This window comes from Sturnus vulgaris, chromosome 8 (genome assembly GCF_052056855.1).
Source record: "Sturnus vulgaris isolate bStuVul1 chromosome 8, bStuVul1.hap1, whole genome shotgun sequence".
Classification (NCBI taxonomy): domain Eukaryota; kingdom Metazoa; phylum Chordata; class Aves; order Passeriformes; family Sturnidae; genus Sturnus; species Sturnus vulgaris.
Window position 1 is genome coordinate 24,342,578 of NC_142250.1, and position 23,420 is coordinate 24,365,997.

Sequence of the window (23,420 nt, forward strand, 5' to 3'; positions counted from 1 at the left end):
AGCTCGTTCTCCCTGGGAGCTCTGGCCTTGTGGCTGAGCTGTCTCAGGCTACTCAAGCCTCCCTTCACGCTCCCATCTCCTTTGGGGCCCAGAGTTTCCAGAGGAAGCACTTACCAGGCTGGTGTGGCGCAAAGCCCTGTGGTTTTGGCTGGGAGTAGCAAGAGGAGAACAAAAGGGTGCTTTTCCTCCAGCATTATGCCAAAATCTTGCCCAGAAAGTGAGAAGTGTGTCTGGATCTCCCTTTGGCAGACCAGCTAAGTGCTGATGGAACAGATCAGCTTCTGCTGAACTGGAAAGAGCATGGGGCTGGCACTTCAATCTAGCTGCTGGGTTTTCACCTTGTGCTGGTCACTGGTGCCCCACTGCTTGGTTTTATATGCTGACCTCTTTACCCAAAATGCATGTTAACAATGGGCTGTGTGAGGGCTCCCCATGCACAGGATGGATAACTGAGTCTATATGAGATATCTGCACATCCACTCACCCATTCTGCCCTGAATCCTGGGGGCCTGGAGACTCCATTCCCAACCACACACCCTTCTGGGATGCAAGACCCCTTCATCACACTGTCCTGACCATGTAGGGCTTTCCTGGCCCTTCCCAGGCACTGTGCAGAGCCACAGGATGCTTGTTCAGCACTCATTTCCTCCTCACAATGCAGGTCAGCCCTGACAGGCAGAGCAGCCCCTGGTGCTAGTGTGACCATCACTGCTGGACATTTGATATTGCCAGCAGGGAAGGGGGATCATCCCTATTGCCCTGGGGCACATAGTCCCTCTAGGACATCCAGTCTGGGATGTTCAGAGGGTGTTTATGTGCGTGAAGATGACTGAGCACCCACAGGCAGCACTCAGAGAAGCAGGGCGAGAGGCTCCATCTCCCCAGCATCACCTGCTGTGCCTGGAGCAGCAGCGGGGCCAGAGCCCCATCCTGCAGAACAGGAGGCGAGGGTCTGAGCCTGCCCTTTCCCTTCCCACAACCCTGCTTCATTTACCACACACCTCCCAGCTTCTGCAGCGGATGAGTGGGGGGCCCTGCCGCAGCAGCCTCCGTCACCACACAGCCTCACCTCCCTCCCCGGGGCTTGAGGCCCATCCTGTGTGCTGTGTGAGGCTATGCCCTGCGGGAAAAATACTGTGTGGTGACTTAATTAAGGCTGCATCATTTATGTATGTGTGTAGAGTCTGAGCATTTCCTCTTTCTTGAGTGCTTGGCTTCCCCATGCTCCACAGGAGGCTCTAAAATGGGAGAAATACCTCTGGGAAGCTGAGCACCCTCAGCGGTCCCAAAAGCCAGTGTGCCATGAACAAAGAGCAGGGCAGAGTTCTGATGTGCTCCAGCTCTGTGTAGAGAGTGGGGGAAGAGCCTGCTCCACAGACATCACCCCCCTGTGTGCATCATCTGGAGCTGGTGTGCAGGTCCACAGCATGGCTATGTGTTAGTCCATGGGTAAGTGTGGACGTGCCCATGCTGCTCCCCAGGCTCTGCAACCTAGCCAAGATCTGAGCTCCTTTAGATTGTACCCGTGTCTCTCAGTATGGGCAATGTATTCCTCCCTGGATCTCTTTCCTGGAAACATTCATGCCATTATGGCTTGGACTGCACAAAAAAAAACTCATCCCAAAGCAGACATCTGGCACACAACACTTTCACCCCAACAGCCAAAATTTTGCTAGGCTGCAAGCAGGGGAGCCAGCCTTTCCTGGCCACGCCCTCTGTGAGTAGGGGGGGCTGTTGTGCTGCTGACTGTCCCCTCTGCCCCCCAGGACTACTGGCTGTCCCTGCTTTACAAGCGCCTCATTGGTCCCAAGGTGCTGGCGATCCACGTGGCCGGTCTCCAGAGGAAGCCCCGGCCCGGCAGAGTCATTCGCGACAAGCTCCGGATTTATGCCCACTGCACCAGCTACCACAAGTAAGTGCAGCAAGGAAGGCTGAAGATTACAGGGTGGGATAAGTGGTATCCCCAGGAGACCAACAAGGACATGCTGAGGCAGGTTGGTTTCCCAGAATATTCACTCGGGTGCTGCTCTGGCCAATGTCACAGTGAAGGAAGAGTGCAGGAATGGCCTGGGATGCCGCCGATGAAAGTCGTGGCAAGCCCGCGCCTGGGAACGGGGCCGGGTGGGGCCGGTGCAGTGGCCTCCGGGCAGCCTGGGCAGCAGAGATCAAGGGAGTGGATTTCACACGAGGGGCCCCGGTCGGTCGGGTTACCCGCCGGGCCGCGCTGCCGGGGAGCCTGGCCTGGTTATTGTTTCGCTGATAAGGTCTTTGAAAGTACCTCGGCGAGCCAGGGGGGCGGCCACCTCCTCCGCGGACACAAGTTGCTATTGTGGAGGAGGAGAGACTGTTTCTTTACACAGTCCAGATGCTTTCAACATGCCTCCAGCTCGGTAGGAAACCTTGTCCAGTAACTGACAGGTGCAAAGTGCTTTTTAGCCTTTGTTTGGGGCTGCCTGATTCGGCAGGGACAGAGGATCAGTGTCTGGACCTGTCTGTCAGGTGCCTGGGGTGGTGGGGGCAGACGCCACTCACGCACAGAGCTCCCCTCCGTTCTCAGCCTCCTCCTTGCAAGGTTGGGAGGGAGGGGAGGCTCTCCTGGGACTGACACTCTGTCCTTCGCCACCCCCAGTCTGGACACCGTGGCAGCATCCTCTTGTGCCGTGTCACTGCTGGCTGAAGGAGGGGGGTTGAAAGGTGTCTCCACAGAGCCATGCTTCACGATGGGAAGGTGGCATTTCCCTGTGAAGGGTCAGCAGGATAGTGAATCTGGATGTCTGCGCGAGGCCAGTTCTTGCAGACACCCCCCCAAACCCCTTCTTGGAGGCGATGCTCCCTGGGGACATGGCAGTGTAGCCCTCATCTCCCACTCTCCCCTTTGCAGTCACAACTATGTCCGGGGATCCATCACCCTTTACATCATCAACCTGCATCGCTCCCGGAAGAAAATCAAGCTGGCAGGGACGCTGCGGGATAAGATTGTCCACCAGTACCTGCTGCAGCCCTATGGCAAGGACGGGCTCCACTCCAAGTAAGTTGGATGCTGGTGGCTGGGACTGTCCCATCCTCAGTTGCCACTGCGCTGACTCTCTCCTGGTCCCACAGGTCGGTCCAGCTCAACGGGCAGCCGCTGGCCATGGTGGATGACGGGACTCTCCCCGAGCTGAAGCCTCGCCCGCTGCGGGCCGGCCGCACCCTGGTCATCCCCCCGCTGACTATGAGCTTCTACGTGGTGAAGAATGTGAACGCACTGGCCTGTCGGTACCGATAACCTGCGGCCCACAATGGACTCGCCAGCCCCACTCCTGCCCCTGTGCACTGCCCAGGTCACGCTGCCTCCTTGGCAGCCCACGCAGCCTCGTCGTGGGATCGTGCCGGGCAGCTCCACGCCATGCTCTCATCCTCACCCCCAGGATGTCCTCCACTTTGGCACCGCTCCTGCCCTGTGACCGCAGAGCCCTGGCCACCATCCCGCCAGAGCAGCGCGACAGCAAGTTTGCAGGGCCTGCCACCCTCCGTCCTGTGAGCTGCGAGAAGCACCCGGGCTCTGGTGCCCACTGGCTGCAGGGAGAGTTGGGGTGCTGAGCCCCGGTTATCCCGAGACGGACACCCTCCCCGACCCCCTGGTCCCGCTGCCCCTCGGGAGGACCCCTCCAGCAGCCGGACCCTCTTCCCGGAGGCGGACAGTGCTCTGGTGCAGCAAGCGCATGGAAGCAGCTCCCTCTACTGCCGCCGGGATGCCGCCAGCCGGCCTGGCCCGCCGCGAGATGCACCGGGCGGGGCGGGCCGGGGCAGGGGAGGGGAGGGGGCGCCGGGGGCCGCCCCTCGGGCTCCGCGGCGGGAAATGTCGATAATTAAATTATACATCCCGGAGCGGAGAGGGGCGGAGCGGCAGGCCAAGAGCGTGTCCTGGCCGGGACAGTGGCAGTGTCGCGGGCAGGAGCAGCTGCGACGTGCCCAGGCGCTACCGGAGGTGTAATAAAGTTGGGCTCTCAACTGCGCCGTTGTCTTCTATCCACCGCGAGCCGAGCCGGGCCGGGCCGGGCAGGGACGAGCCGGGCGGGCGGGAGTGGTGCGGCGGTCACACGGTACAGTGGGCACACGGTGCGGTGCCCCAGTCACACGCTGCCGCGGTCACACGGTGCGGTGTGGCGGTCACAGGGTGCGGTATGGCCGTCACACGATGCCGTGCCCCGGTCACACGGTGTCCCGGTCACACATTGCGGTGCCGCTGTCCCACGGTGCCGCTGTCCCACGGTGCCGCTGTTCCACGGTGCGGTGCCACTGTCACACAGTGCAGAGCCGCTGTCACACCGTGTCCCGGTCACACGGTGCAGTGCCGCGCCGGGCCGCTGGGGGCGCTGCGAGCGTGGGCGCGGCGGTCACGCGCGGCGGAGCAGGAAGCGGCGCGGGGCGGGTGGAGCCGCTCGGTCCCGGTGCCGCCCGTCCCGGTGTCTCCCCGCCGCGGGCCATGCGCTGCGTCCTGATCGCCAGCACCGCGGCCGAGCTACTCTTCTACTGGGCCGATGCCGCCTTCCTCCGCCGGCTGCGGTCGTCCCACGCCGGGCAGGTGGGGCGGGACGGGGCGGCTCGGGTTCGGGTGCGGGGAAGGAAGCGTGGGGTGCGCGGTCGCGCGTGGGCGCTGACCTGGACAGTGTGGCACAGGGCCCGGCGCTGGAGGACAGCCTCAACACCCTCTTCGCCCCTCTCATCATTTCCTGCGCCGCGCTGCTGGAGAAGCTCTCCGACACCTACACCTGCTTCGCCACCGAGGGTGGGCGGCACCTCCACGTCCTGCACACGGTAGGACCGGCACCGGGGACCAGGGACCCCTGGCCGGCCCCTGCCTGACCCCGCTGCCGATTGCAGTTCGGGGACTGCCTGTACATCGCAGTGAACGGCGACGGGACGCAGAGCGAGGACGACCTGCGCCGGACACTCTTCGTGCTGCGGCGCTTGGTGGAGGCTCACTGTGGACTCGTCACGCTCGACTCGCACCTCATCCGCAAGGAGTGAGCGGGCTCAGACAGCGGCACAGGCTGGCATGTGGGGTTGCTGGGGTGGCTGTCCCGAGATGCCTTCATGCAGCACGGGGGGTGGAAGTGGGTGTCTCCAGCTGGGAGTCCCCCTTCGCAGCAGGATGGGCTGCAACTGGGTTTTGGTGTGTCAGTCCCACGGGGGGAGCTGGGTTTTGGTGTGTCCATCCCACGTAGGGAGGTGACAGCCACCTATGAGTTTACACTCTGTGACGGCTGCAGGTTGCGTCCGGCTGATTCGGAGCAGCGGGAGCGTGTGTGGAGCCTGCTGCGGGGCCTGCTGGAGACCTACACCCACCTGCGGGAGGAGGACCAGAGCTTTGCAGTGGAGGTACCAGTGCTCTGGGCTGTCCCACTTTTGAGGTGTTCCAGGGGTGGGAGGGTGCATGGAGTTCCAGGATGGGGACTTTAGGGCGGCTCCCTGGAGCAATGGAAGGTCAGACCTGCCCCTAGGACTGCAAGGCTGGGTCTGAGAGAGCCCAGCAGCCTGCCCTCCTCCTGCACCCCAGGCCGTGGAGCGGCTGATGCATCCTCAGCTGTGTGAGCAGTGCATCGAGTTCCTGGAGCGACAAGTTGTACAGTACATCAACGCCAGCCCTGAGCGTGGTGGGGATGAAGTGGGCCATGCCTTCCTCCTGGTACACACCAAGCTGCTGGCCTTCTACTCCAGGTGTGCCCAGCCCCACCACTCTCCCCAGGTCAGTCATTTGTCCTCCCAGCTGACCCTTTCCTTCTCTGGCCTGCAGCCGCAACACCAGCTCCATCCGTCCAGCCGATCTACTTGTCCTCATCCTCCTGGTTCAGGACCTGTACCCCAGTCAGAGCGCTGAGGAGGAGCTTGGCCCACAGGTGCTTCAGAGCAGGATTGGTGGTGCAGCAAGTCAGGCTGCTCCCATGGAGCGATGCCTTGATAGCTGGGGCTTAGGGGTTTTTTCCCTCTTTTTGAAAGCCCACAGCAGGGAATGTTCTCCCTCAGGGACCCAAGAGAAGTGAGAGCATCCCTGTGAGCGGCCCTGGCTCCCATGGAGCTGCAGAGAAGGACTCAGATGACCAAGTGAGTCCTTGAGATCAGGAGCTGCAGGGTGGGATGCTGGAAGGGCTGCCTGCATTGCTCCTATTACTGACCCATTCGTTTCTGCTGGCAGGATACAGATGATCTCTCTGCGCCTGAGGTCTACTACACACCTGAGCCCTCGCCAGGCCGGCACAGTACAGGTGAGTGCCCAGCTGGGCAGCAGCCATACCCCACACCTCCAACCCTGCAGAGGCTCTAGGGCTCTGAGGAGGGTTGGAAGGGTGCCCTGCCATGTTCTCTGCAGGCAGTGAGAGCTGGTCAGAGGGTGCTGAGATGCTGAGCATCGGGGAGGTGGATGCTGCAGATGTCCAGGTAAGCACAGAGTCCTGCAACACCTCCCAGCTCCACACCTCATGAGCCTGTCCCAGTGCCCTTTGCAATTCTGGTCCTCATCACTTGTCTCTTGCTGAGCTGCAGCTGTGGGTGCCTTGTGTCCCCCATGTTGTGAATAATTATGACAGCTCTGATCTCCTTCTCTGAGGCATTGCTTACAATGAGCTGGCAGCAGAGAGGGAGTAGGGCTGCCTCAGGACAGTCCAGTGTCTCCCTCTGCTGCCGTTGGGCTTTCTGGGCTGCTTCCCTAATGGGTGCTGCAACACCTCACACGCTGCAAGCAAACACTGGCCTCGGTTTAAGGCATTTGCAGCCTTTGTCTTTGCAACAGTCTTTTCTGCCACTCCTTCGGGGTCCCTGGACACTTTCCTCACTGCTAATCTTTTGCTACATGGCTCCTCCAGCTCCTTTGGTTCTGTCATGCCTGGTTGCAGCTTTCAAGGCAATGCTGCATCCTTACAGAGCATCCTTGGTCTGTCTCATCCCCACAGGGGACTGAGCATCTCCCCTGTTTTCCCAGATGGCAGAGGACTTGCTCCAGACCTTGGGGCCTCTGGTTCCTGAAGCTTCAAACCCCAGAAGGATCTTTCTGGATGCCAGCCTGCGGGAAGGTTACTGCCCCTTGCTGCCACACACCGTGCACTGCCTCCCGCTCTGGCCAGGCATTTCCCTTGTGCTGCTGACCAGGGTGAGCTGCCTCTGAGGTGAGGGAAGCTATGTTGGACTGAGTCCTGCCTGATTCACCTCTCCCTTCCCTGGCAGGGCCCCATGACCCAGGTGGCTGTCACCTTGTACCAACTGCTGGATGGTTTCTTGGTGCTGGAGAAGAAGCTGGAAGAGGGACCAGAGGTGGGAGTCGCACGCTCCTACCCATTCCTCGCTGAGCTGCGGCAGCGCATGGACAAATTTGTGAAGAAGCTGAGTGGACAGGACATCCAGGTAGGAGTGGGGACATAAGGATCCTGTCCTGTTTTCTCCACAGCCTGACACAGTCCTGTCTCTTTCTAGTTGCAGAACACCTGGTTGGACTTCAAGAACAAGATATTTTCAAGGAGTGAGCCTGGGAGCTCCCTAGAGTGAGTAGGGGGAAGCCAGGGAAAGTCTCTGGAACAGGCAGGGACCTTTCCCAGCCTGGGGACCAGCACAGCTATCCCTGCAGTGCTGGAGACCCAGTGTCCAAACTCAGTGCTGTCTGTGTCCCCTGGCTCAGGCTGCTACAGTCAGTGGCCAACGTGAAGCGGCAGCTCTGCTCCGTGTACCGCCAGCTCTTCCTGACCTCTGCTGGCCACAGCCTGTCCCAAGGGCTGCGGGACCGGACTCAGAAGCTGATGAGGTGAGAGCTTGGGGATGGTAAGCATCGCCAGGGGGCTGCCCCACACCCAGCTGTGCTGGGGCTTGTGGATCCTGGCCTCTCACTATGCCTCTTCTCGGCAGGGAGAAGCTGCTGGACTGGCGGGACTTCCTGCTGGTGAAGAGCCGGCGCAATATCACCATGGTGTCATACCCATCTCTGCAGCTGGGAACCCAGCCTGGCAAGGGGGTGTCCCTAAGGGGGTAGCAGATGGGGGAGTGGGACCCTGTCCCCCAACACTGGGATCAAGGGGAGGAATGTAGTGGGCAAAGGTGGTTTCCCCGAGGTTCAAGAGCAGTCCTGGAAGGGCACCAAAGTTGTTGAATACCCTTAACCCATCCCACGTACCTGGAGGACTTTCCTGGTCTGGTGCACTTCATCTATGTGGACCGCACAGCTGGACAAATGATGGCACCATCACTTAGTGTGACAGAGAAATCCAGCTCAGAGCTGGGCAAGGGTCCCCTGGCCACCTTCATCAAGAAAAAGGTACTATTCATGGGGTAGGTATGGGATGGGAACTGCAGAAGAGGGTGGAAATTGGAAGGTTTTCTGCTTAGGCTTCAGATGCTCCTTGTCCCCCAGGTCTGGTCTCTGATCACGCTGGCCCGGCGATACCTACAGAAGGGCTATACAACGCTGATGCTGCAGGATGGCGACTACTGCTGCTCCTACTTCCTCTGGTTTGAGAATGAGATGGTATGTGGGGTCAGGAAGGGGCCCTCTGAGCCCCTCTTTCCCTGGGGCAGGGAGAAGGGCTGTAGGTATAGCCAGCTCTGACTCCTCAGTGGTCCCATCCCAGCTCCTGCACTCTGCTGTCATTTCTCCCCAGGGCTACAAGCTGGAGGTGATGGAGGTACCAGTCCTGTCTGATGATTCTGCTCCCATTGGGATGCTTGCAGGGGACTACTACAGGTGTGCACTTATCAGCCCTGTGGCTCAAAGGGAGCCCTTTGGCACCAGGGCTCGAAGCTGTGATGTCACACGGGTCCCTGTGAGTGATGCCAGGATGCCAGTGTTGTGGTGTCACTGGAGTTGCACCAGCCCGTCTCCCCAGCCTGGTGCCATCGTTTTGTTGTGTCCTTGCAAAGTACTTTATAAAGGGAAGGTAGTTAGAAAGGGGCTGCCTGTCTGCACTGCACCTGACAAACCCGTCTTCTCCTCTCCAGGAAGTTGCTGCGTTATTACAGCAAGAACCACCAGGCAGAGGTAGTGAAGTGCTATGAGCTGCTGACTGTGCACCTGGGTATCATCCCCTCTGAGCTCGTGGTCCAGCAGGCCTACGACTTGGCCAAGCGCCTCTGGGAGCCATCCCGCATCCCTCTGCTCTGAGCTGCCTCCAGCCGCCTTGGGGCCAGGATTAAAGTGGGTGTATGGGTGTTCCCAGAGCCTGGGTTGCTTTCTCAGTGTCTGTGTGCCACGCCATGGATTGTGTCTGTAGACAGTGACAGGCAACCTTCCCATCCTCCAGCCTGGCGAGGGCTGACACTGTCCCTTTTCTTGCTTCCCATGATTTTCACTGCCACCCAGCAGCCTCTGGGTATAGGTAGAGAGTGGAGCCAAGAGGTTGTTGACAAATCACTGTCTTGCTGAAAAGTGCATTTCCAGAGCAGGATTTATAATGTTAGCTTGGCATTGCTGCCAGGCTTTGGCCAGAGATCAAGATAGTGTAGCCAAACCTGAGTGGAGCAATGGTCTAAGGTGCATCCCCCTTCCCCCTCACACCCAAATGTGGGGTGCACGGCCCTCAGAGGTTTGGCAGGCTGTGGGGAGGTGCAGCCCATCCTGCACCCCCTTCCCACCTCCCAGGCTTCCAGGCACCAGTTTGCCACAGCTCTGAGCTTAGCTGGGTACAGCGAGTAAATCCTGAGGCAGCTTATGTGTTTCCCAGGCACGTCTGGGCTCAGTGCACGTCCAAACCTCAAGTAGAGCTGGGAATGGGGCCAGCCCTAAGGGACTGAGGCAGCCACTGCCCCTTGTTGCTCCCATGCCACTTGCTGGAGCTGGGGTGGCAGTTCAGGAAGCACTGGACCATGACAGGGCCTTTGCCCCATCTTGCTGAGCCGGAATTTGCCCTGCTGAGCAATAGTGCTGGATTCAGAGCCAAGCTCATCCGCAAGCTGCCCCTTTTCCTGCTGCTTTCAGGGCTGTGCTTGGGGCTTGCCTGCTCAAGGGGGGGCCGAACTCCCTCTGTCCTGCCGTGCTTGGCCCATCACCCAGCCACGTGCATCTGGATTATCCCTGAAGCAGAACAGGAGCTGGGGAAGGGGGGCTCCAAGGCCCCCGCCTGCCTGCACAGAACGTTCCTGAGTACCGGCTGGGGAGCTCCCGGCTCACTGCTGAGCCCCAGGCAGGATCTGTCCCCTCTCAGCCCTGGGGCTCGTGTCCAGCCCTGCTGCAAGCCCCCAGCAAAACTGTGCCAGGGTCAGCGCCTCGCCGGGGACAGCGCTGGGCGGGTGCCCCTGTCCTGACCGGCCTCCCGCCTCCTCACGGCCTTGCCTGCCCTGGCCCCTTCCCTGTGCCCGGAAGCCCTGGGAAAAGTTCCGCCGTGAAAGCAAAGTCCAGGCTGCCGGGCGCAGGGCAGCCATGGCCAGGCGCTGCGGGGCGATGGCAACCGGGCTCCAGGCAAGACTGAGCCGGCTCTGCTCCTCCCGCTGGCTGCAGGGCTGGCATCTGTCCCTGGGGCCGTCGGGAGCACGCTCGGCCCATGCCGGGGCTACAGCCCAGCTGCAGAGGGAATACGACGCGGTGGTGATCGGGGCAGGTAACAGAGCAAGGGAGCAAGAATCGAGCTGCAGGGACCCACATCTGCCCTGCCCCCAGGGCAGGTAGCAGAGGAGCAGCTAGGTGGGGACCACAGTAGTGCTGGGCGCATTGCAAACTCCCAGACTGCTCCTCATGCCTGGGACAACACAGGGGTCTGGCACAAATTGCAGCCCCCCAGCATATAGAGCACTGTTGGAGAATCTTCCTTGAGCACTTCTGTCCCCCTCTGCTGCACCATTAGGGCCAGGGCTGTAGGGCCGGGGGAGGATGCTCCTTGTCACCTGTATCCCCGTGTTTAAAGTCTGTTATTGGGGTGGCTGTGGCAGCCCCATGCCCCGGGTATGGCAGGGTGCCCTGTGCTGTGGGCCTGTCACCAACACTGGGCTCTGCTCATCTCCCTCTCTTCTTGCAGGGCACAACGGGCTGGTGGCAGTGAGTACCTAGAATGGCGTGCTGCCTATGCTCCATCCACAGGGGACAGCAAGGGACTGGGAAGGGTCTGTGCTGTGGGCGTGGGAGGGCTTTGGTGGCAGTGTCCGTGGGGCTGGGGGTCCCACAGCCCTCCCTAGGGAGGGGAGCACCATGTGCGGGAGGGTGCTGGCGTTGACAATGACATCCCGGCTGGAGGGATGGGCAGTGTGTGCCGTGCTCCCCACAGGCTGCCTACCTGCAGCAGGCGGGGCTGCGCACAGCTGTGCTGGAGAAGCGTCACGTGCTGGGCGGCGCGGCTGTCACGGAGGAGATTGTGCCAGGTACCCCTGCATGCCCCTTGTCCCCCTGGCCCTGGCCAGCCCTGGTGGTGGACATCCCCCACCACCCCACATGTTCCAGGGTTCAAGTTCTCCCGGGCATCATATCTGCTCAGCCTGCTGCGACCACAAATCTATGCTGATCTGGAGCTGCAGGTACTGGCACCCACCCTTTGCTGGGCTGCTGCCAGGCTGTCTCTGCAGGGTGGGTCATGCAGTGGGGACATCCCTGTCTTGCAGCGACATGGTCTGAGGGTACTTGCACGGGACCCCTACTCCTTCACCCCACTGCTGGAGGACAGGAGCCCTCCTCGCTCCCTTCTGCTGGGACATGACATGGCGCAGACTCAGCAGCAGATTGCTCAGTTCTCACAGAAGGATGCCCAGGTACCACCAGGGACAGGCATCTGGCACAGCAAAACCCAGGAAGGGCTGCCCTGCCCCTGGACTGTCAGGGATGCTTCTGGGTGGGGTATCCATTGCACCCACCATGGTGCAGTCCTTGTTGTCCACCCTCTGTCCCCTTCCAGGCCTACCCTGAGTATGAGGCATTCATGGGGCGCATGGTGTTGGCCCTTGACCCACTGCTGGATGCCCCTCCAGTGGATACAGCTGCCCTGGGAAAGGGTTCCCTGCTCCAGCAGCTCAGGAATCTGCAAACCCTGAAGCCCTTGCTGCAGGCAGGTACGTATGGGGTAACAGCGAAGCCTGATAGCAAGGCGTGTTTGCCAGCACTTGGGATAGGCAATGCAGAGCCTCCTCAGGAGCCCAGACTGGGCTGGCAGGCTCTGGTAGGCTTATTCACCTTGGTCCCACTGACTGACCTCCAAACCCAGCTGGGCACCAGTAGCCAGCCCTGGCACAGCCATGCAGGTCTCACACCACCTCTCCACCCCCAGGGCTGGCACTGGGACGGCAGCTGCCCCGCTATTACAAGGTGCTCACAGCTCCCATCTCCAAGGTGCGTGTTGGCAGTGGTGATGTGGAAACACCCACTGCCTCTCCTGGCTGCCAGGGTGCTGCAGCAGCTCCCCAGGCAAGCCTGGCATGCTCTCTTTCTCCTGGGCCAGATCCTGGATCACTGGTTTGAGTCAGAACCCCTGAAGGCAACTCTGGCTACTGATGCAGTAATTGGAGCCATGGCTAGCCCACACACCCCCGGCAGTGGGTGAGGGTCCCTTCCCCCTGGGGCTCATGCCTGCACTGTCCCCCTTTGCCATGCTTTATGCTTGGTTCTGCTGCACACCCCGTGCCCCGCCCTCCTGCCTCTCGCTCCCACTGCCTGCTCAACTTTGCCGGGTGCCTCAGGGGTGCTGGGCAAGGGGCTGCCCCCCAGCCCTGGCGTATGGCTCTCCTGAGCGGCCCCCACCTATCCCTTCACTGTTTGGACACCTCTGTCCCCACGTTGGGCTGAGTCCTGGCTGGTGTGTGTTCCCTGTAACTGAGTTGACATCCTATGAGGTGGCATGGTCCCGTGGGGGAGACTGTGGGGGCTGTGGCAACATCCTTACTAGCCATGCAGGGGACAGATCCATCCCCTCAAGCAGCAGCTAATCCAAGGTCCTGCTACCGCAGCTACGTGCTGTTGCACCATGTCATGGGTGAGCTGGAGGGACGGCGGGGAGCCTGGGGCTACGTGGCAGGTGGGATGGGAGCCCTGTCCCAAGCCATCGCTCAGGCAGCGACTGCCCGGGGAGCCCACATCTTTGCTGAGAAGGTACGGGGTGTCTGGGAGAGGGGAGCTGCTTGGCCATCCCCACCGACAGCAGGGATGCCCTTGGTAAAGTCTTGTTCCCTACACGTGCCCAGGCAGTGTGCCACGTGCTGCTGGGCAAGGACAGGGAGGCACAGGGTGTCGTGCTGCAGGATGGGACAGAGGTGAGGAGCAAACTGGTGCTGTCCAATGCCTCCCCCCAGATCACCTTTCTGGAACTCATTCCTCAGGTATGGAATGCATGGGGCTGATGGGGGCTTGGCGTGTTGGAATCACTCCATTCACACTGCCTCTCACAGCCAGCCTCTGCACCCGTATATCCCACCCCAGGAGCAGCTGCCGAAGGATTTTGTCCAGCGGATCCGGCAGGTTGACACATGTTCCCCTGTCACCAAGATCAATGGTAGGTACCAGCAAAGACACTTCTGCTGTCATCCCTGCTGGAGGAACACTGGTGTCAGGCTCAGCAAGAGGCTGCACCCCACTTGCTACATGTCCCCACTCCATGCCCAGTGGCAGTGGATCGGCTGCCCAGCTTCCTGGCTGCCCCCAATGCCCGTGATGGCCAGCCTCTGCCCCACCACCAGTGCTCCATACATCTCAACTGCGAAGGCACCCAGCTCCTGCATCAGGCATTCACTGAGGCTGCCCAAGGGCACCCCTCCAGCAGGTAGGGGCCTGTACTGGCACACCTTGGTGCACTGGGGAAGGGACAGGACAGTCATGGCAGTAGATGCTGGGGAAAGAGGTGTGGAGTAGCTGGGTCCCCCTGTGCCTGCCCAGTGGTGTGTTGCTCCCCCAGGCCCATGATCGAGCTCTGCATTCCCTCAGTGCTGGACCCAGGGCTGGCCCCGCCAGGCTGCCATGTCGTGTCCCTGTTCACACAGTACACTCCATCTGTGCTGGCAGGCGGTCGGCCCTGGGACGAGCAGGCCAGAAATGCATATGCAGACACAGGTACGTAATGCACACACAGACCCTGGTAACACCTGGAGCCATGGAGCTGCACAGGAGTTTGCTACCATGTCCTCCCAGGCTGCCCACCAGCAGTCCCTTCATCTTTCTCTAGTGTTTGACTGTATTGAAGACTATGCCCCAGGATTCAAGGCATCCGTCATTGGCAGGGACATCCTGACGCCACCAGACCTGGAGAGGATCTTCGGGCTTCCCGGTGGAGTGGGTACCATAAGTGTCATCTCTGAGCATCACTCTGGTGCCAGTGCTAGTGGGCACACAGGCCTAGGCCAGGCCCTGCTAGCTAGCTCACACGGAGCTCTGTTGGCAGAACATCTTCCATGGAGGGATGTCTCTGGACCAGCTGTACTTCGCCCGTCCAGCACCATTCTACTCTGGCTACCGGTCCCCAATTCCAGGCCTGTACCTGTGTGGAAGTGGAGCCCACCCTGGTGAGAAGAGCTGGGGGCCAGGACCCTCCTGGAGGCCTGCAGAAGGAAGAAAGGGGCATATGGAAGAGGTGCACCACCATTCCTCATTTCTCCTTTCTTGCAGGAGGAGGAGTGATGGGAGCAGCAGGACGCAATGCTGCCCAGGTGGCTGTCAAGGATTTCAGGCACCTCTGATGAGATTGGTGAAACCGATTTCACCAACAAAGGGTTGCAACAGCAGCATGCCCTACAGATGCCATGCAGAGCCCTGCCCATCCCCAACTTGCTTCCCCAGCACCTCAGGGCAGCAGCATCTCCCAAGAGCTGGGTGCAGGCTGGCAAGGTCCCTCGCACTCCCAGCTGCTATCATCACTTTGAACAGATGGCTGCTCCCAGCCTGCCACAACCCAGCCTTGCCCCAGTGGCTCCTGGACCCTGCATGACCATGGCAAGCCTCACTCAGCCCCGGTCTGTGCCCATGGAAATAAACCCTGGCCCGGGCTCTGTCACGAGCACTCTCTCTGTGGTTTTTGAGCAATTCATGCAGCTCCTACTGTGCCATCCACACTTGCTGGTGATGCAGCTTTGAGGGAGCTGCCAGAGAGGACAGGCACATTTCAGAATAGTGAACAGGGACAAACAGCCTGTCACCTTCTCCTCTGCTCCTTGATGCAGGCTCAGGTGCATGCAGGGCTGTTTGTGTGGAGTTCCCCAGCTCCAGGCAGGTCCAGACCATCCTAAGTACTTATAACAAGCAGGGAGCTGCCTGGAAACTGTTTTGGTACCCGAAGTCCCCAAGTGTCCTCAGTCCCCCGGCTCTTGGTGGCTGTGTGTACAGCAGACACGTGTCCAGCAGCTCAGAAACCACAGGAGCCAAGACTGGGAGCTGCCCCCTCTGCCTCACACATGCTCCTAATTCCCGAAGGAAGCTTCCTGCACGTGTTCTGGCCCCGTCCCTCCGTCCCCAGGGCAGATGTTCCGTGCTGGCCACTCCTCAGTCTCAGCAAGCCCGGAGTGTGCGCCTCAGCCGGGCTGCTGCTGGGAGCGACCGGCTGCAGATTACAGAGCTCACATCCTCTCCCCTGCCCTCTTCCTCTGCCAGACAATACTCCCGATTCAGCCGCCCGCCTCGCCTCCTGCCGGGCCCTAAATACGGTGCTGACAGGGTGAGCTGCTACACCTGAGCTGGCTGAATCAATATTGACCGGCCAGGAATAGTCCCGCAGCCCTCTGAGAATAGCCCCGCACGCCCGCCCGCCGCCCACAGCTTCCCGCGCATGGGGCTGCCCTGCTGCCGGCCGCGTATTTTTAGCTGCTGCCGCTGCTGGCTGCCCGGGATTGCAGGTGCTGGCACCCAGTAAGCCCCGAGGGAGATGAGGGGCTCATTGGCTGACACCTCGGGGCAAAGGGGGACACCTCCAGCCCGCCACGATCACATGAGCTGCAGAACACAGTGCCCGTACTGCTGCGAGAGGAGGCTGGCAGGTCCCAAATGGGGGAGAGCCCACCAGCCCCCTCCCTCACTTCTCTCTTCTTGCTGTACCCAGGAGCAGAGGCAGAGCTGGGAGCGGGACCCAGCACTCGCCTGCCCTGCACCCCTGCCAGCATCTGTCGGGGGAGGAGTTCGGGGGAGGCTCCTGGCCTTACACTTAAGCAATTGATCTCCAAAACGTCGAGACGAATGAGTCACGGGCTCCACTGCTGGCCCCAACCCTGCTCTTCCCCAAAATTTTCCGTGGCCTCTGTTCTGGGGCTGGCCGGGGACTCACATGGCAGCAGAGGCTTCAGGATATGCCCTGATCTCGGCCAAGGCAGAGGGCTGAGAAGAGAGTCCCTTGCGAGAGGGACCCAGAGCTGTGCATCCCTGCGCACTCAGAGGTGCTGGAGGTCCTTGCGAGACGTGGCGATGAGCTCACGGGCTATTCCCGGCCGTGTTGATCCTGGCTCCTCCCGGCAAGATCCGGCTGCTTTGACTCCAAACAAACAGTCCGGTGGCCACCGGCACATTCCTGGCCGGTCTCTGGGCACGGCCAGGGCACTGGGCTTCCTGTTTATCCCCATCCCACGGCGGGGCACGGCGGGCGTGTGGGCAGCTGGGTGCCCCGGGGACTGGCGGCACCCCAAGCCAGAGGTTGCTCCCGGGGCAAGTCGGAGCGGGTGGGGCATCATCAGTCTCCACGTGCCACGGTGCTGGGCTAAGCCTGAGGACCCTCACAGCCAGCCTGGTTTATGGATGGCACAGGTGATGCCCGAAGCCTTGGTAGAACTGTGCTCCGGGCTCACGGTACGATCCCATAGCCTGCCGTGGTCCCCGTGCCCCCCTAGTCCTGGCCCCACTGCAGCACCTCCGGGCATCCTGTGCCTGCGTGCCCACTTGAGTGAGTGGAAGGTACAAGGAGTGTCCCTAGCACAGCAGTTCGTCATCTTCAGAAAGTCCATGCTGTGCCTGGCTGCGGGACAGCTCAGTGAGGGCAGCATCCCTGTCCGAGGGAGTTTGGACTCGGGAGAAGTCCAGCCTACGGCAGGTAGGGTCTACACGGGATAGCTCGGGGAAGGACAGGGTTTGGGATAGGAACAGGTTCGCCCCAGTGTGCAAAGTGAGGCAGAGTAGGGCCGGGGGTGGGCAGGGAGCAGGGCTGGGCTCCAGACCAGAGGCGGGGAGGCGGGGGGCCCCCTCGGGTCGGCCCACCCCGCCGCACCATAAAAGCGGCTGCAGGCGGTGCCCAGCGGGAGGCAGGAGCTGCGGGATTCACTGCACTGCCGCGAGCGCCACCGCTGCGTCCCCTCTCCACCACCGTGTCCCTCGCCACCGCCCGTCCCGCACCGCTGCTGGTCCGGCACCGCCATCCCTTGCCAGGGTGAGTGTCGGGGGTTGCTCCGGGAGGGGAAGTCTGGGCGCATGGAGGGGGGTCAGCAATCCCACCAATGCTCTGAATGAGGATGCAGGGGAAGAGGTGAGGTGACCGGGACCGGGCTGTGTGCAAGATGGGAAGAAGCCTTGGTGTTCAGTAGAGAATCCAGGTGGAGGATACAAGGGGGCTCTGCGGGGCCCTCACCCACGTCCCGAAGCATGGGCCAGACAGAAAGCAACAAGAGCACAGGGCAGTGTTCTTGGGGCTGCCCATGGCTGTCGGTGCCTGGGAGGGCTGCATCAGAGCTGGGTGACGTGGTGACGGGTGTAGGGCTGGGGTATGCTGTGAGTATGGCCGGGACCAGCCCATGCATCCCCCTCAGTACAGGGACAGGGATGTCACCATCGTGCAAGAGGGCATGATATCCCTCCACCATTGCCCAGCTCCTAGGGCAGAAGGGGGCTGCAGCTGCACCCCCAGTCTGCCATGGTCCCCAAGGACTCATTGTTGGGCTGTCCCTAGGTATCTCACCCACAGAACCATGATGGTGATGCCAACCGGCGCAAGTCACATCCTGCTGGTGCTGTTGCTGTGCTGGGTGGCCTCCAGCAGGCAGGAGCTGTCCCCGGTGCAGCTGCGGCTGGGGGGACCACGGGGGCCAGCTGGAGAGGGCCGGCTGGAGGTGCTGTACCAGGGCCGCTGGGGCACCGTGTGCGATGACGGCTTCGACTTCCACGTGGCCACCGTCGCCTGCCGACAGCTGGGTTACACCGCAGCCATCACCTGGACCCACAGTGCCACCTATGGCCAAGGGGAAGGTAGGGGGCAGGTGGGGAATGGGGGCAGGGGATCCTGACCAGGGCAGTGTGCTTCCCGCTGGCTGTGGGAGCCTCCCCACAGGACTGTGGGTGCAGACAGCTTGCAGGACACACTGGATGGGGCCTATCCTTATGGGGATGCTGTGCCCCCAGGCCCCATCTGGCTGGACAACGTGCGGTGTGCAGGCAGCGAAGGCTCCCTGGCAGAGTGTGTCCACAATGGTTGGGGTATCAGTGACTGCCACCATGGAGAGGATGCTGGTGTGGTGTGCTCAGGACAGCGCCTGCCTGGCAACTCCCCCCAGGCTACCACCTCTGGTCACCTGGGAGAGGTGAGTGGGGGCCCATGGCATTTGCCTGTGCTCAGCGGGGTACACCAGCGTGACTGGAGCAGGTCCCACTAATCCTTCCCCTGGCCCCTTTTCTGAACACCCTGCCCTTGATGCTGGAGCCCCACATCCACCCCATGCATACCATGGCAGGTGTCGGGACTAACCCTGGAGGAGGTGCGGCTCAAGCCCATCCTGGCACGGGCCAAGCTGAGCATGCCAGTGATGGAGGGTGCTGTGGAGGTGAAGCACAATGGGCGCTGGAGGCAGGTGTGTGATGCCAACTGGACCAGGAACAACAGCCGTGTGGTCTGCGGGATGCTGGGCTTCCCCCGGGAGAAGCACGTCAACACCAGCTTCTACCGGTAGGGATGTGGGAGACATGCACTGCACCTGGGATGTGGAGCAGTCCTGGCTGCACATGGGGACAAGAGACTGGAGGAGTGGTCAGAGAAGGGCTGCACATATGGGTGGGTGTGCAAGGTGCTGGTATGGCCTGGCCATGCCTGGATCCCCTTCTTGGGCCTTTGACAAGTGTCACAGTTGGGCTCAGCAGCATCCAGTCGTCTTTGGGGATGGTCGCCATCATGGCTGGCAAAGTGTGGGAGCAAGGAAAGGAAAGACAAGTGTCCCTTGGTCCCTCCCACCTCGTCTCAGCCTGCTACTATAAATACAGGCCATAATGAGCCCCTACCAGTGCCAGGAGTCACACAATCCCGTTGAGACATACGGTACAGACGGGCTTGGCACAGTAATTGCCAGTGGGGAGAGAATATGACATACCATGGGGTCTCCATCAGGAGGGCAGAAATGATGGGGCAGGGGGTTCAGAGTTGGGCAATGTTAGCATTCTCCCTCACCTCCTGATTCTGTACACTCACAGAAAGCTCTGGAACAGGAAGCTGAAGGACCCCAACTCCAGGTAGGACTCAGCACTGGTCATGGTGGGTAGGGCACCTTGGATGGGCACCCAGCATGAGCATTGGGTGGGGGAGAGTCTCTGGCACCCAAGCTAACCCTGGCCCTTCTCCTCCTCTCCCTTGGCAGCCTGAAGACTCTCAGCCAGAAGAACAGCTTCTGGGTACACAAGGTGCGGTGTCAGGGCTCAGAGCCCCACCTGGCCCGCTGTCCTATACAGGTGGCCCCACCAGCCCCTCACCAGCACGCCTGCCCCCACGGCATGCATGCCATTGTCAGCTGTCTCCCTGGCCCTGCCTTGCAGAAGGGCACGGGCAAGGGCAAGAACAAGACCACCCCAGGAAAGGTGAGCCTTTGCAGAGTTCCACACCCTCCCCCACCAAGTCCCAGAGCAGCACTCAGCCACCCCATTTGCCCTTGAGGAGGGGGCTGGCTGTGTCCTGGGGTTGCTGACTGGCTGCTCCCTGTACCCAGGTGCTCCCAGTGCGGCTGCGAGCGGGCACCCACGCTGGTGAGGGCCGGGTGGAAGTGCTACGCCACGGGCAGTGGGGCACTGTGTGTGACAAGCAGTGGGACCTGGCTGCAGCCAGCGTGGTGTGCCGGCAGCTGGGCTACGGGACAGCGAAGCAGGCCCTGGTGGGAGCTCGGATGGGACAAGGTGAGGCAGGTGGTACAGCATGGACTTGGGAAACCTCTGGGCTTGGAGGGGTATAATGGGGAAATCAACTGGTGTGATGTGTCCTGCTGGAGAATCCTGGGATGTTCACCCAGCTCCAATCTGCCCTGAGATGAGGCTACTCTGTCTGCTCCTGCCATGGGCGGCCCCAGTCCCATAGAGAATGCCCAGACCAGGGGAAGGAGGATGAGGGTCCTGGTCCAGGATGGTCATGGAGCAGGGAGCACTGACCCTTCCTGTGCTTTAGGTCTGGGACCCATCCATATGAGCAATGTAAGGTGCACTGGCCATGAGCGCTCCCTGGGTGAGTGTCGCTTCCAGGATGCTGAGCAGAATGGGTGTCAGCACGAGGCTGATGCTGCCGTCCGCTGCCACATGCCCTACATGGACTTCAAGAGCCAGGTGAGTCCCTGCCTCCTTCCCAGAGCCTGTTGAACCCCAGCCCCATTGCAGAGTCCCTGCTCCCCAAGCTCTCTGCCCAGTGCAGATGCTCAGAGCAGCTCTGGGGTGACTGAGGGGATGGGGGAACACAGAGCGGCACCCTGATGGGGTTTTGCAGGATGATCTGGTGGCAAAATTGGTCTTGTAGGGAGGAAAGGAGGAAGAGGAAGATGAGAGAGACGTTCAGCTGGATGTATGGGACTGCTTGTCCCATTGCAGCATGGGGTGGGAGAGCCGGGGGTCTGCACCACACTGTAGCTCAGCCCCTCTCTGCCAACAGGTGCGGCTGGCTGGGGGCCGCAACCCCGAGGAAGGCGTGGTGGAGGTGCTGGTGCCAGTGCAGGGGAAGCTGCAGTGGGGTGCAGTGTGCGGTGCACAGTGGGGCCTGAACGAGGCCATGGTGGTCTGCAGGCAGCTGGGGCTGGGCTTTGCCAGCCATGCCCTCCAGGTGAGTGGGGTACCAGCCTGGGACCAGAACTGCAGGGGTCCTGCAGGATGGATAGCGTGGGCAATGTGGACAGGGCTCTGGGATGGGACGGGAAGGGGGATAAATCCTAGAGGAAGTGTTACGGCAGGAGAGGAGGCAGGGGAGGCAGGTGGGTCCTGGCAAGGACTGCTCCAAGCACTGTGCTCCTTCTCTGTTCAGGAGACGTGGTACTGGGCAGGCAGCCCCGATGCCACCCGGGTTGTGATGAGCGGGGTGCGCTGTGCCGGCACCGAGCTGGCCCTGCAGCAGTGCCAGCGCCATGGCCCTGTGCACTGCCCCAGCGGCGGGGGACGCTTCTCGGCGGGGGTCACCTGCACTGCCCGTGAGTAGCAGGAGCCCATGGGGTACTGCTGGGAGGGAGGCCCCCCTTCTCCTGTAGGAGAGTAGGGCGTGCGATTGCAGGGTGGTAATCACTTTCTCAATCCCTGGTGATCCCTTCCATGCCAGATGCCCCAGACCTGGTGATGAATGCCCAGCTGGTGCAGGAGACAGCCTACTTGGAGGACCGGCCCCTGGGACTGCTGTACTGTGCCCATGAGGAGCGCTGCCTCTCCCGCTCTGCTGACAGCATGCAATGGCCCTATGGCCACCGCCGCCTCCTTCGCTTCTCCTCCCAGATCCACAATTTGGGAAGAGCCGATTTCCGACCGAGGATGGGGCGTCATGCCTGGACTTGGCACCAGTGCCACCGGTGAGTGGCCCACAGGCAGGGACTGGTAGGGACCTGCCCCCTCCCTTGGCCAGGCAGGGCATGGTGGCACCCGTCCCCAAGAGGCTGTCCCACCCGGAGTAATTAACAGCTTCTGAGCCAGCACTGTCATTACGGCTTTATTTGGCTTCAGAGTTGTAATTTGCTGAGTCCCTGGCTGCTGCCCTGCCGGAAGTTCTGCCGGGGTTGCCTGGGCCAGCCCCGTGCTCCCTGGCTGGGCACTGTCCTGTGCTCAGCCTCTGTCCCCACAGACACTTCCACAGCATCGAGGTCTTTACCCACTACGATCTGCTGACACTTAATGGCTCCAAGGTGGCCGAGGGGCACAAGGCCAGCTTTTGCTTGGAAGACACCAATTGCCCCGAAGGTAGGTGTTAGCTGCAGAGCTGACAGTGGCCCCCCATTCTGCCCCCGAAGGGGGCTCTGTCTGTGCCTCCCTCACCTCCCCTCCTTGCTGCAGGTCTTCAGCGACGCTTTGCCTGTGCCAACTTTGGTGAGCAGGGGGTGAGTGTGGGGTGCTGGGACACCTACCGCCATGACATCGACTGCCAGTGGATTGACATCACCGATGTGCCGCCAGGCAGCTACACCTTCCAGGTATTGCATGGAGGGGTGGGGGACACCAAGCTACCAGATCTCAGGGCTGGGGAGTCCCCTCCATGAGCACCACAGCATCCCTCACCTTGCACATCAAGGTGCTGCTCTGTACCCTGCTGTGCATGCCACAGCCCTGCCTGGTCAGGGCATAGCAGAGGTGCTCCCAGCCCTGCCCCTTGCCGTCCCCAGGTGGTTGTGAACCCTATGCATGAGGTGGCTGAGTCGGACTTCTCCAACAATGTGATGAGGTGCCAGTGCAAGTATGATGGGCAGCGTGTCTGGATGCACGGCTGCCACACAAGTAAGGAGGGACAGGAGTGTAGGGGCTATGGCAGGCAGGGTGAGGGAAGTGATGAGGCTGGGGGTGTCACAGGTTTCTTGTGCCCTCACACGCCCACCCACCTCCACAACATTGCTCTCCCCAGGTGATGCCTACGGTGCTGACGTGGTGAGTGATCTGGAGAGACGGGAGCGCCTGGCCAACAACCTCGTGTGAACCCTTGGCATTGGCATGGTCCCAGCAGCGCCACAGGAGAGTTCGACTCCCACGCCCCAGCCCCTGTGCCCTGGCAGCAGTGGACTGAGCTCAGGGACTTGCAGACTTTTGTATTTATTGATGCTGCTGCAGAGGATGGAGATGAGCGCCAGGGCTGGCAAGGAGTGCCTGGGCGTGCCAAGTCCTGTGCTGCCAGCAGGACTTGAAAGAGTGGCCCGAGTACCACAGCAACCCTCACCTCCCCAGCCCCAGGGCCCCCCAGGACAACTACCTCAGCCTGCCCAGCCCCCCATGCTCCAGCAGACTCAGGACAGTCCCCGGCCACTCATGCACCAGTCCTGTCTTCAATAAAGGTTCTATGAGCTGGGAGCAGGGTGCTGTTCTGTGGGACAGGGGGTACTCCCTTGTCAATCCCAGCATTACCTCCTTCTTTCTCTCCACTCTCTCCCATTAGGATCATAAAGCCAGTCCCCAGCTGGGAACAACTTGGTCTTGGCAATGTGTCCCCAGCCAGACAGTGTTCCCCCTGTGCCACCCAGGGCCACCAACTCCCTGGCTGTCTGCATGTGGCTGGCATCACGCAGCTCTGGCTTGCCATCAGTGGTCCCCATGGGCCCTGCAGGGCAGCCTGGCCCTGAACTGGCTAACCCTGTGCATGCAAAAAGACCCAGCCGGCTCTGTGGCAACACGG

The 23,420-nt window shown here is 61.1% G+C and overlaps 4 protein-coding genes across 10 annotated transcripts in view; all 4 read left to right on the top strand.

Annotated features, from left to right (window-relative positions):
* Positions 1 to 3,927, top strand: part of HPSE2 (heparanase 2 (inactive)) — a 106,674-nt gene extending 102,747 nt beyond the window's left edge. Inside the window, exons 10-12 of the mRNA XM_088169196.1 lie at positions 1,767 to 1,912; positions 2,882 to 3,028; positions 3,103 to 3,927. Coding sequence (XP_088025322.1) covers positions 1,767 to 1,912; positions 2,882 to 3,028; positions 3,103 to 3,268 — 459 coding nt within the window. The 3' untranslated portion in view covers positions 3,269 to 3,927. The remainder of the gene's footprint in view (positions 1 to 1,766; positions 1,913 to 2,881; positions 3,029 to 3,102) is intronic.
* Positions 3,928 to 4,383: 456 nt separating this feature from the next.
* On the top strand, positions 4,384 to 9,180 carry HPS1 (HPS1 biogenesis of lysosomal organelles complex 3 subunit 1). Of its 4 annotated transcripts, none has more exons than XM_088169197.1 (18): positions 4,384 to 4,567; positions 4,663 to 4,800; positions 4,867 to 5,009; positions 5,256 to 5,364; positions 5,543 to 5,703; positions 5,780 to 5,882; positions 5,983 to 6,087; positions 6,179 to 6,248; positions 6,353 to 6,420; positions 6,962 to 7,129; positions 7,204 to 7,380; positions 7,450 to 7,517; positions 7,652 to 7,774; positions 7,876 to 7,940; positions 8,136 to 8,281; positions 8,378 to 8,491; positions 8,625 to 8,707; positions 8,962 to 9,180. In XM_088169197.1, exons 1-18 carry the CDS (start codon positions 4,469 to 4,471, stop codon positions 9,122 to 9,124), a joined length of 2,103 nt encoding a protein of 700 aa, XP_088025323.1. In that variant the 5' UTR covers positions 4,384 to 4,468; the 3' UTR covers positions 9,125 to 9,180. The 4 variants fall into 4 exon arrangements, with proteins under 4 accessions (XP_088025323.1, XP_088025324.1, XP_088025325.1 ...); XM_088169198.1 differs by having other exon boundaries at positions 6,010 to 6,087; XM_088169199.1 differs by having other exon boundaries at positions 4,426 to 4,567; positions 4,663 to 4,771.
* Positions 9,181 to 10,200: 1,020 nt separating this feature from the next.
* Positions 10,201 to 14,918, top strand: PYROXD2 (pyridine nucleotide-disulphide oxidoreductase domain 2). Of its 2 annotated transcripts, none has more exons than XM_088169202.1 (16): positions 10,201 to 10,556; positions 10,971 to 10,990; positions 11,217 to 11,310; positions 11,390 to 11,463; positions 11,548 to 11,694; positions 11,838 to 11,991; positions 12,207 to 12,268; positions 12,378 to 12,475; positions 12,883 to 13,024; positions 13,117 to 13,251; positions 13,352 to 13,424; positions 13,535 to 13,691; positions 13,824 to 13,978; positions 14,091 to 14,201; positions 14,307 to 14,427; positions 14,531 to 14,918. In XM_088169202.1, exons 1-16 carry the CDS (start codon positions 10,379 to 10,381, stop codon positions 14,847 to 14,849), a joined length of 2,040 nt encoding a protein of 679 aa, XP_088025328.1. In that variant the 5' UTR covers positions 10,201 to 10,378; the 3' UTR covers positions 14,850 to 14,918. The 2 variants fall into 2 exon arrangements, with proteins under 2 accessions (XP_088025328.1, XP_014741406.2); XM_014885920.2 differs by having other exon boundaries at positions 10,336 to 10,556; positions 14,091 to 14,197.
* A 2,758-nt stretch (positions 14,919 to 17,676) lies between these two features.
* Positions 17,677 to 23,096, top strand: LOXL4 (lysyl oxidase like 4). Of its 3 annotated transcripts, XM_088168614.1 has the most exons (15): positions 17,803 to 18,076; positions 18,230 to 18,408; positions 18,468 to 18,470; positions 18,559 to 18,770; positions 19,289 to 19,327; positions 19,453 to 19,669; positions 19,798 to 19,981; positions 20,247 to 20,401; positions 20,721 to 20,888; positions 21,087 to 21,249; positions 21,375 to 21,618; positions 21,888 to 22,003; positions 22,097 to 22,233; positions 22,423 to 22,534; positions 22,659 to 23,096. In XM_088168614.1, exons 1-15 carry the CDS (start codon positions 17,803 to 17,805, stop codon positions 22,727 to 22,729), a joined length of 2,274 nt encoding a protein of 757 aa, XP_088024740.1. In that variant the 3' UTR covers positions 22,730 to 23,096. The 3 variants fall into 3 exon arrangements, with proteins under 3 accessions (XP_088024739.1, XP_088024740.1, XP_014741401.2); XM_088168613.1 differs by lacking the exon at positions 19,289 to 19,327 and having other exon boundaries at positions 17,677 to 18,076; XM_014885915.2 differs by lacking the exon at positions 18,468 to 18,470.
* Positions 23,097 to 23,420: the final 324 nt, after the last annotated feature.

Bases quoted from the DNA above. Each gene is read 5' to 3' on its own strand.
- HPS1 (XM_088169197.1), top strand. From the start codon at position 4,469: ATGCGCTGCGTCCTGATCGCCAGCACCGCGGCCGAGCTACTCTTCTAC. The intron at 5,010-5,255 runs GTGAGCGGGCTC...TGACGGCTGCAG, and splicing joins TCGCACCTCATCCGCAAGGA to GTTGCGTCCGGCTGATTCGG. The intron at 6,088-6,178 runs GTGAGTCCTTGA...TTCTGCTGGCAG, and splicing joins AGAAGGACTCAGATGACCAA to GATACAGATGATCTCTCTGC.
- PYROXD2 (XM_088169202.1), top strand. From the start codon at position 10,379: ATGGCCAGGCGCTGCGGGGCGATGGCAACCGGGCTCCAGGCAAGACTG. The intron at 12,269-12,377 runs GTGCGTGTTGGC...CTCCTGGGCCAG, and splicing joins TCACAGCTCCCATCTCCAAG to ATCCTGGATCACTGGTTTGA. The intron at 13,979-14,090 runs GTACGTAATGCA...ATCTTTCTCTAG, and splicing joins AAATGCATATGCAGACACAG to TGTTTGACTGTATTGAAGAC.
- LOXL4 (XM_088168613.1), top strand. From the start codon at position 17,677: ATGATATCCCTCCACCATTGCCCAGCTCCTAGGGCAGAAGGGGGCTGC. The intron at 19,670-19,797 runs GTGAGCCTTTGC...CCCTGTACCCAG, and splicing joins ACAAGACCACCCCAGGAAAG to GTGCTCCCAGTGCGGCTGCG. The intron at 20,889-21,086 runs GTGAGTGGGGTA...TTCTCTGTTCAG, and splicing joins TTGCCAGCCATGCCCTCCAG to GAGACGTGGTACTGGGCAGG.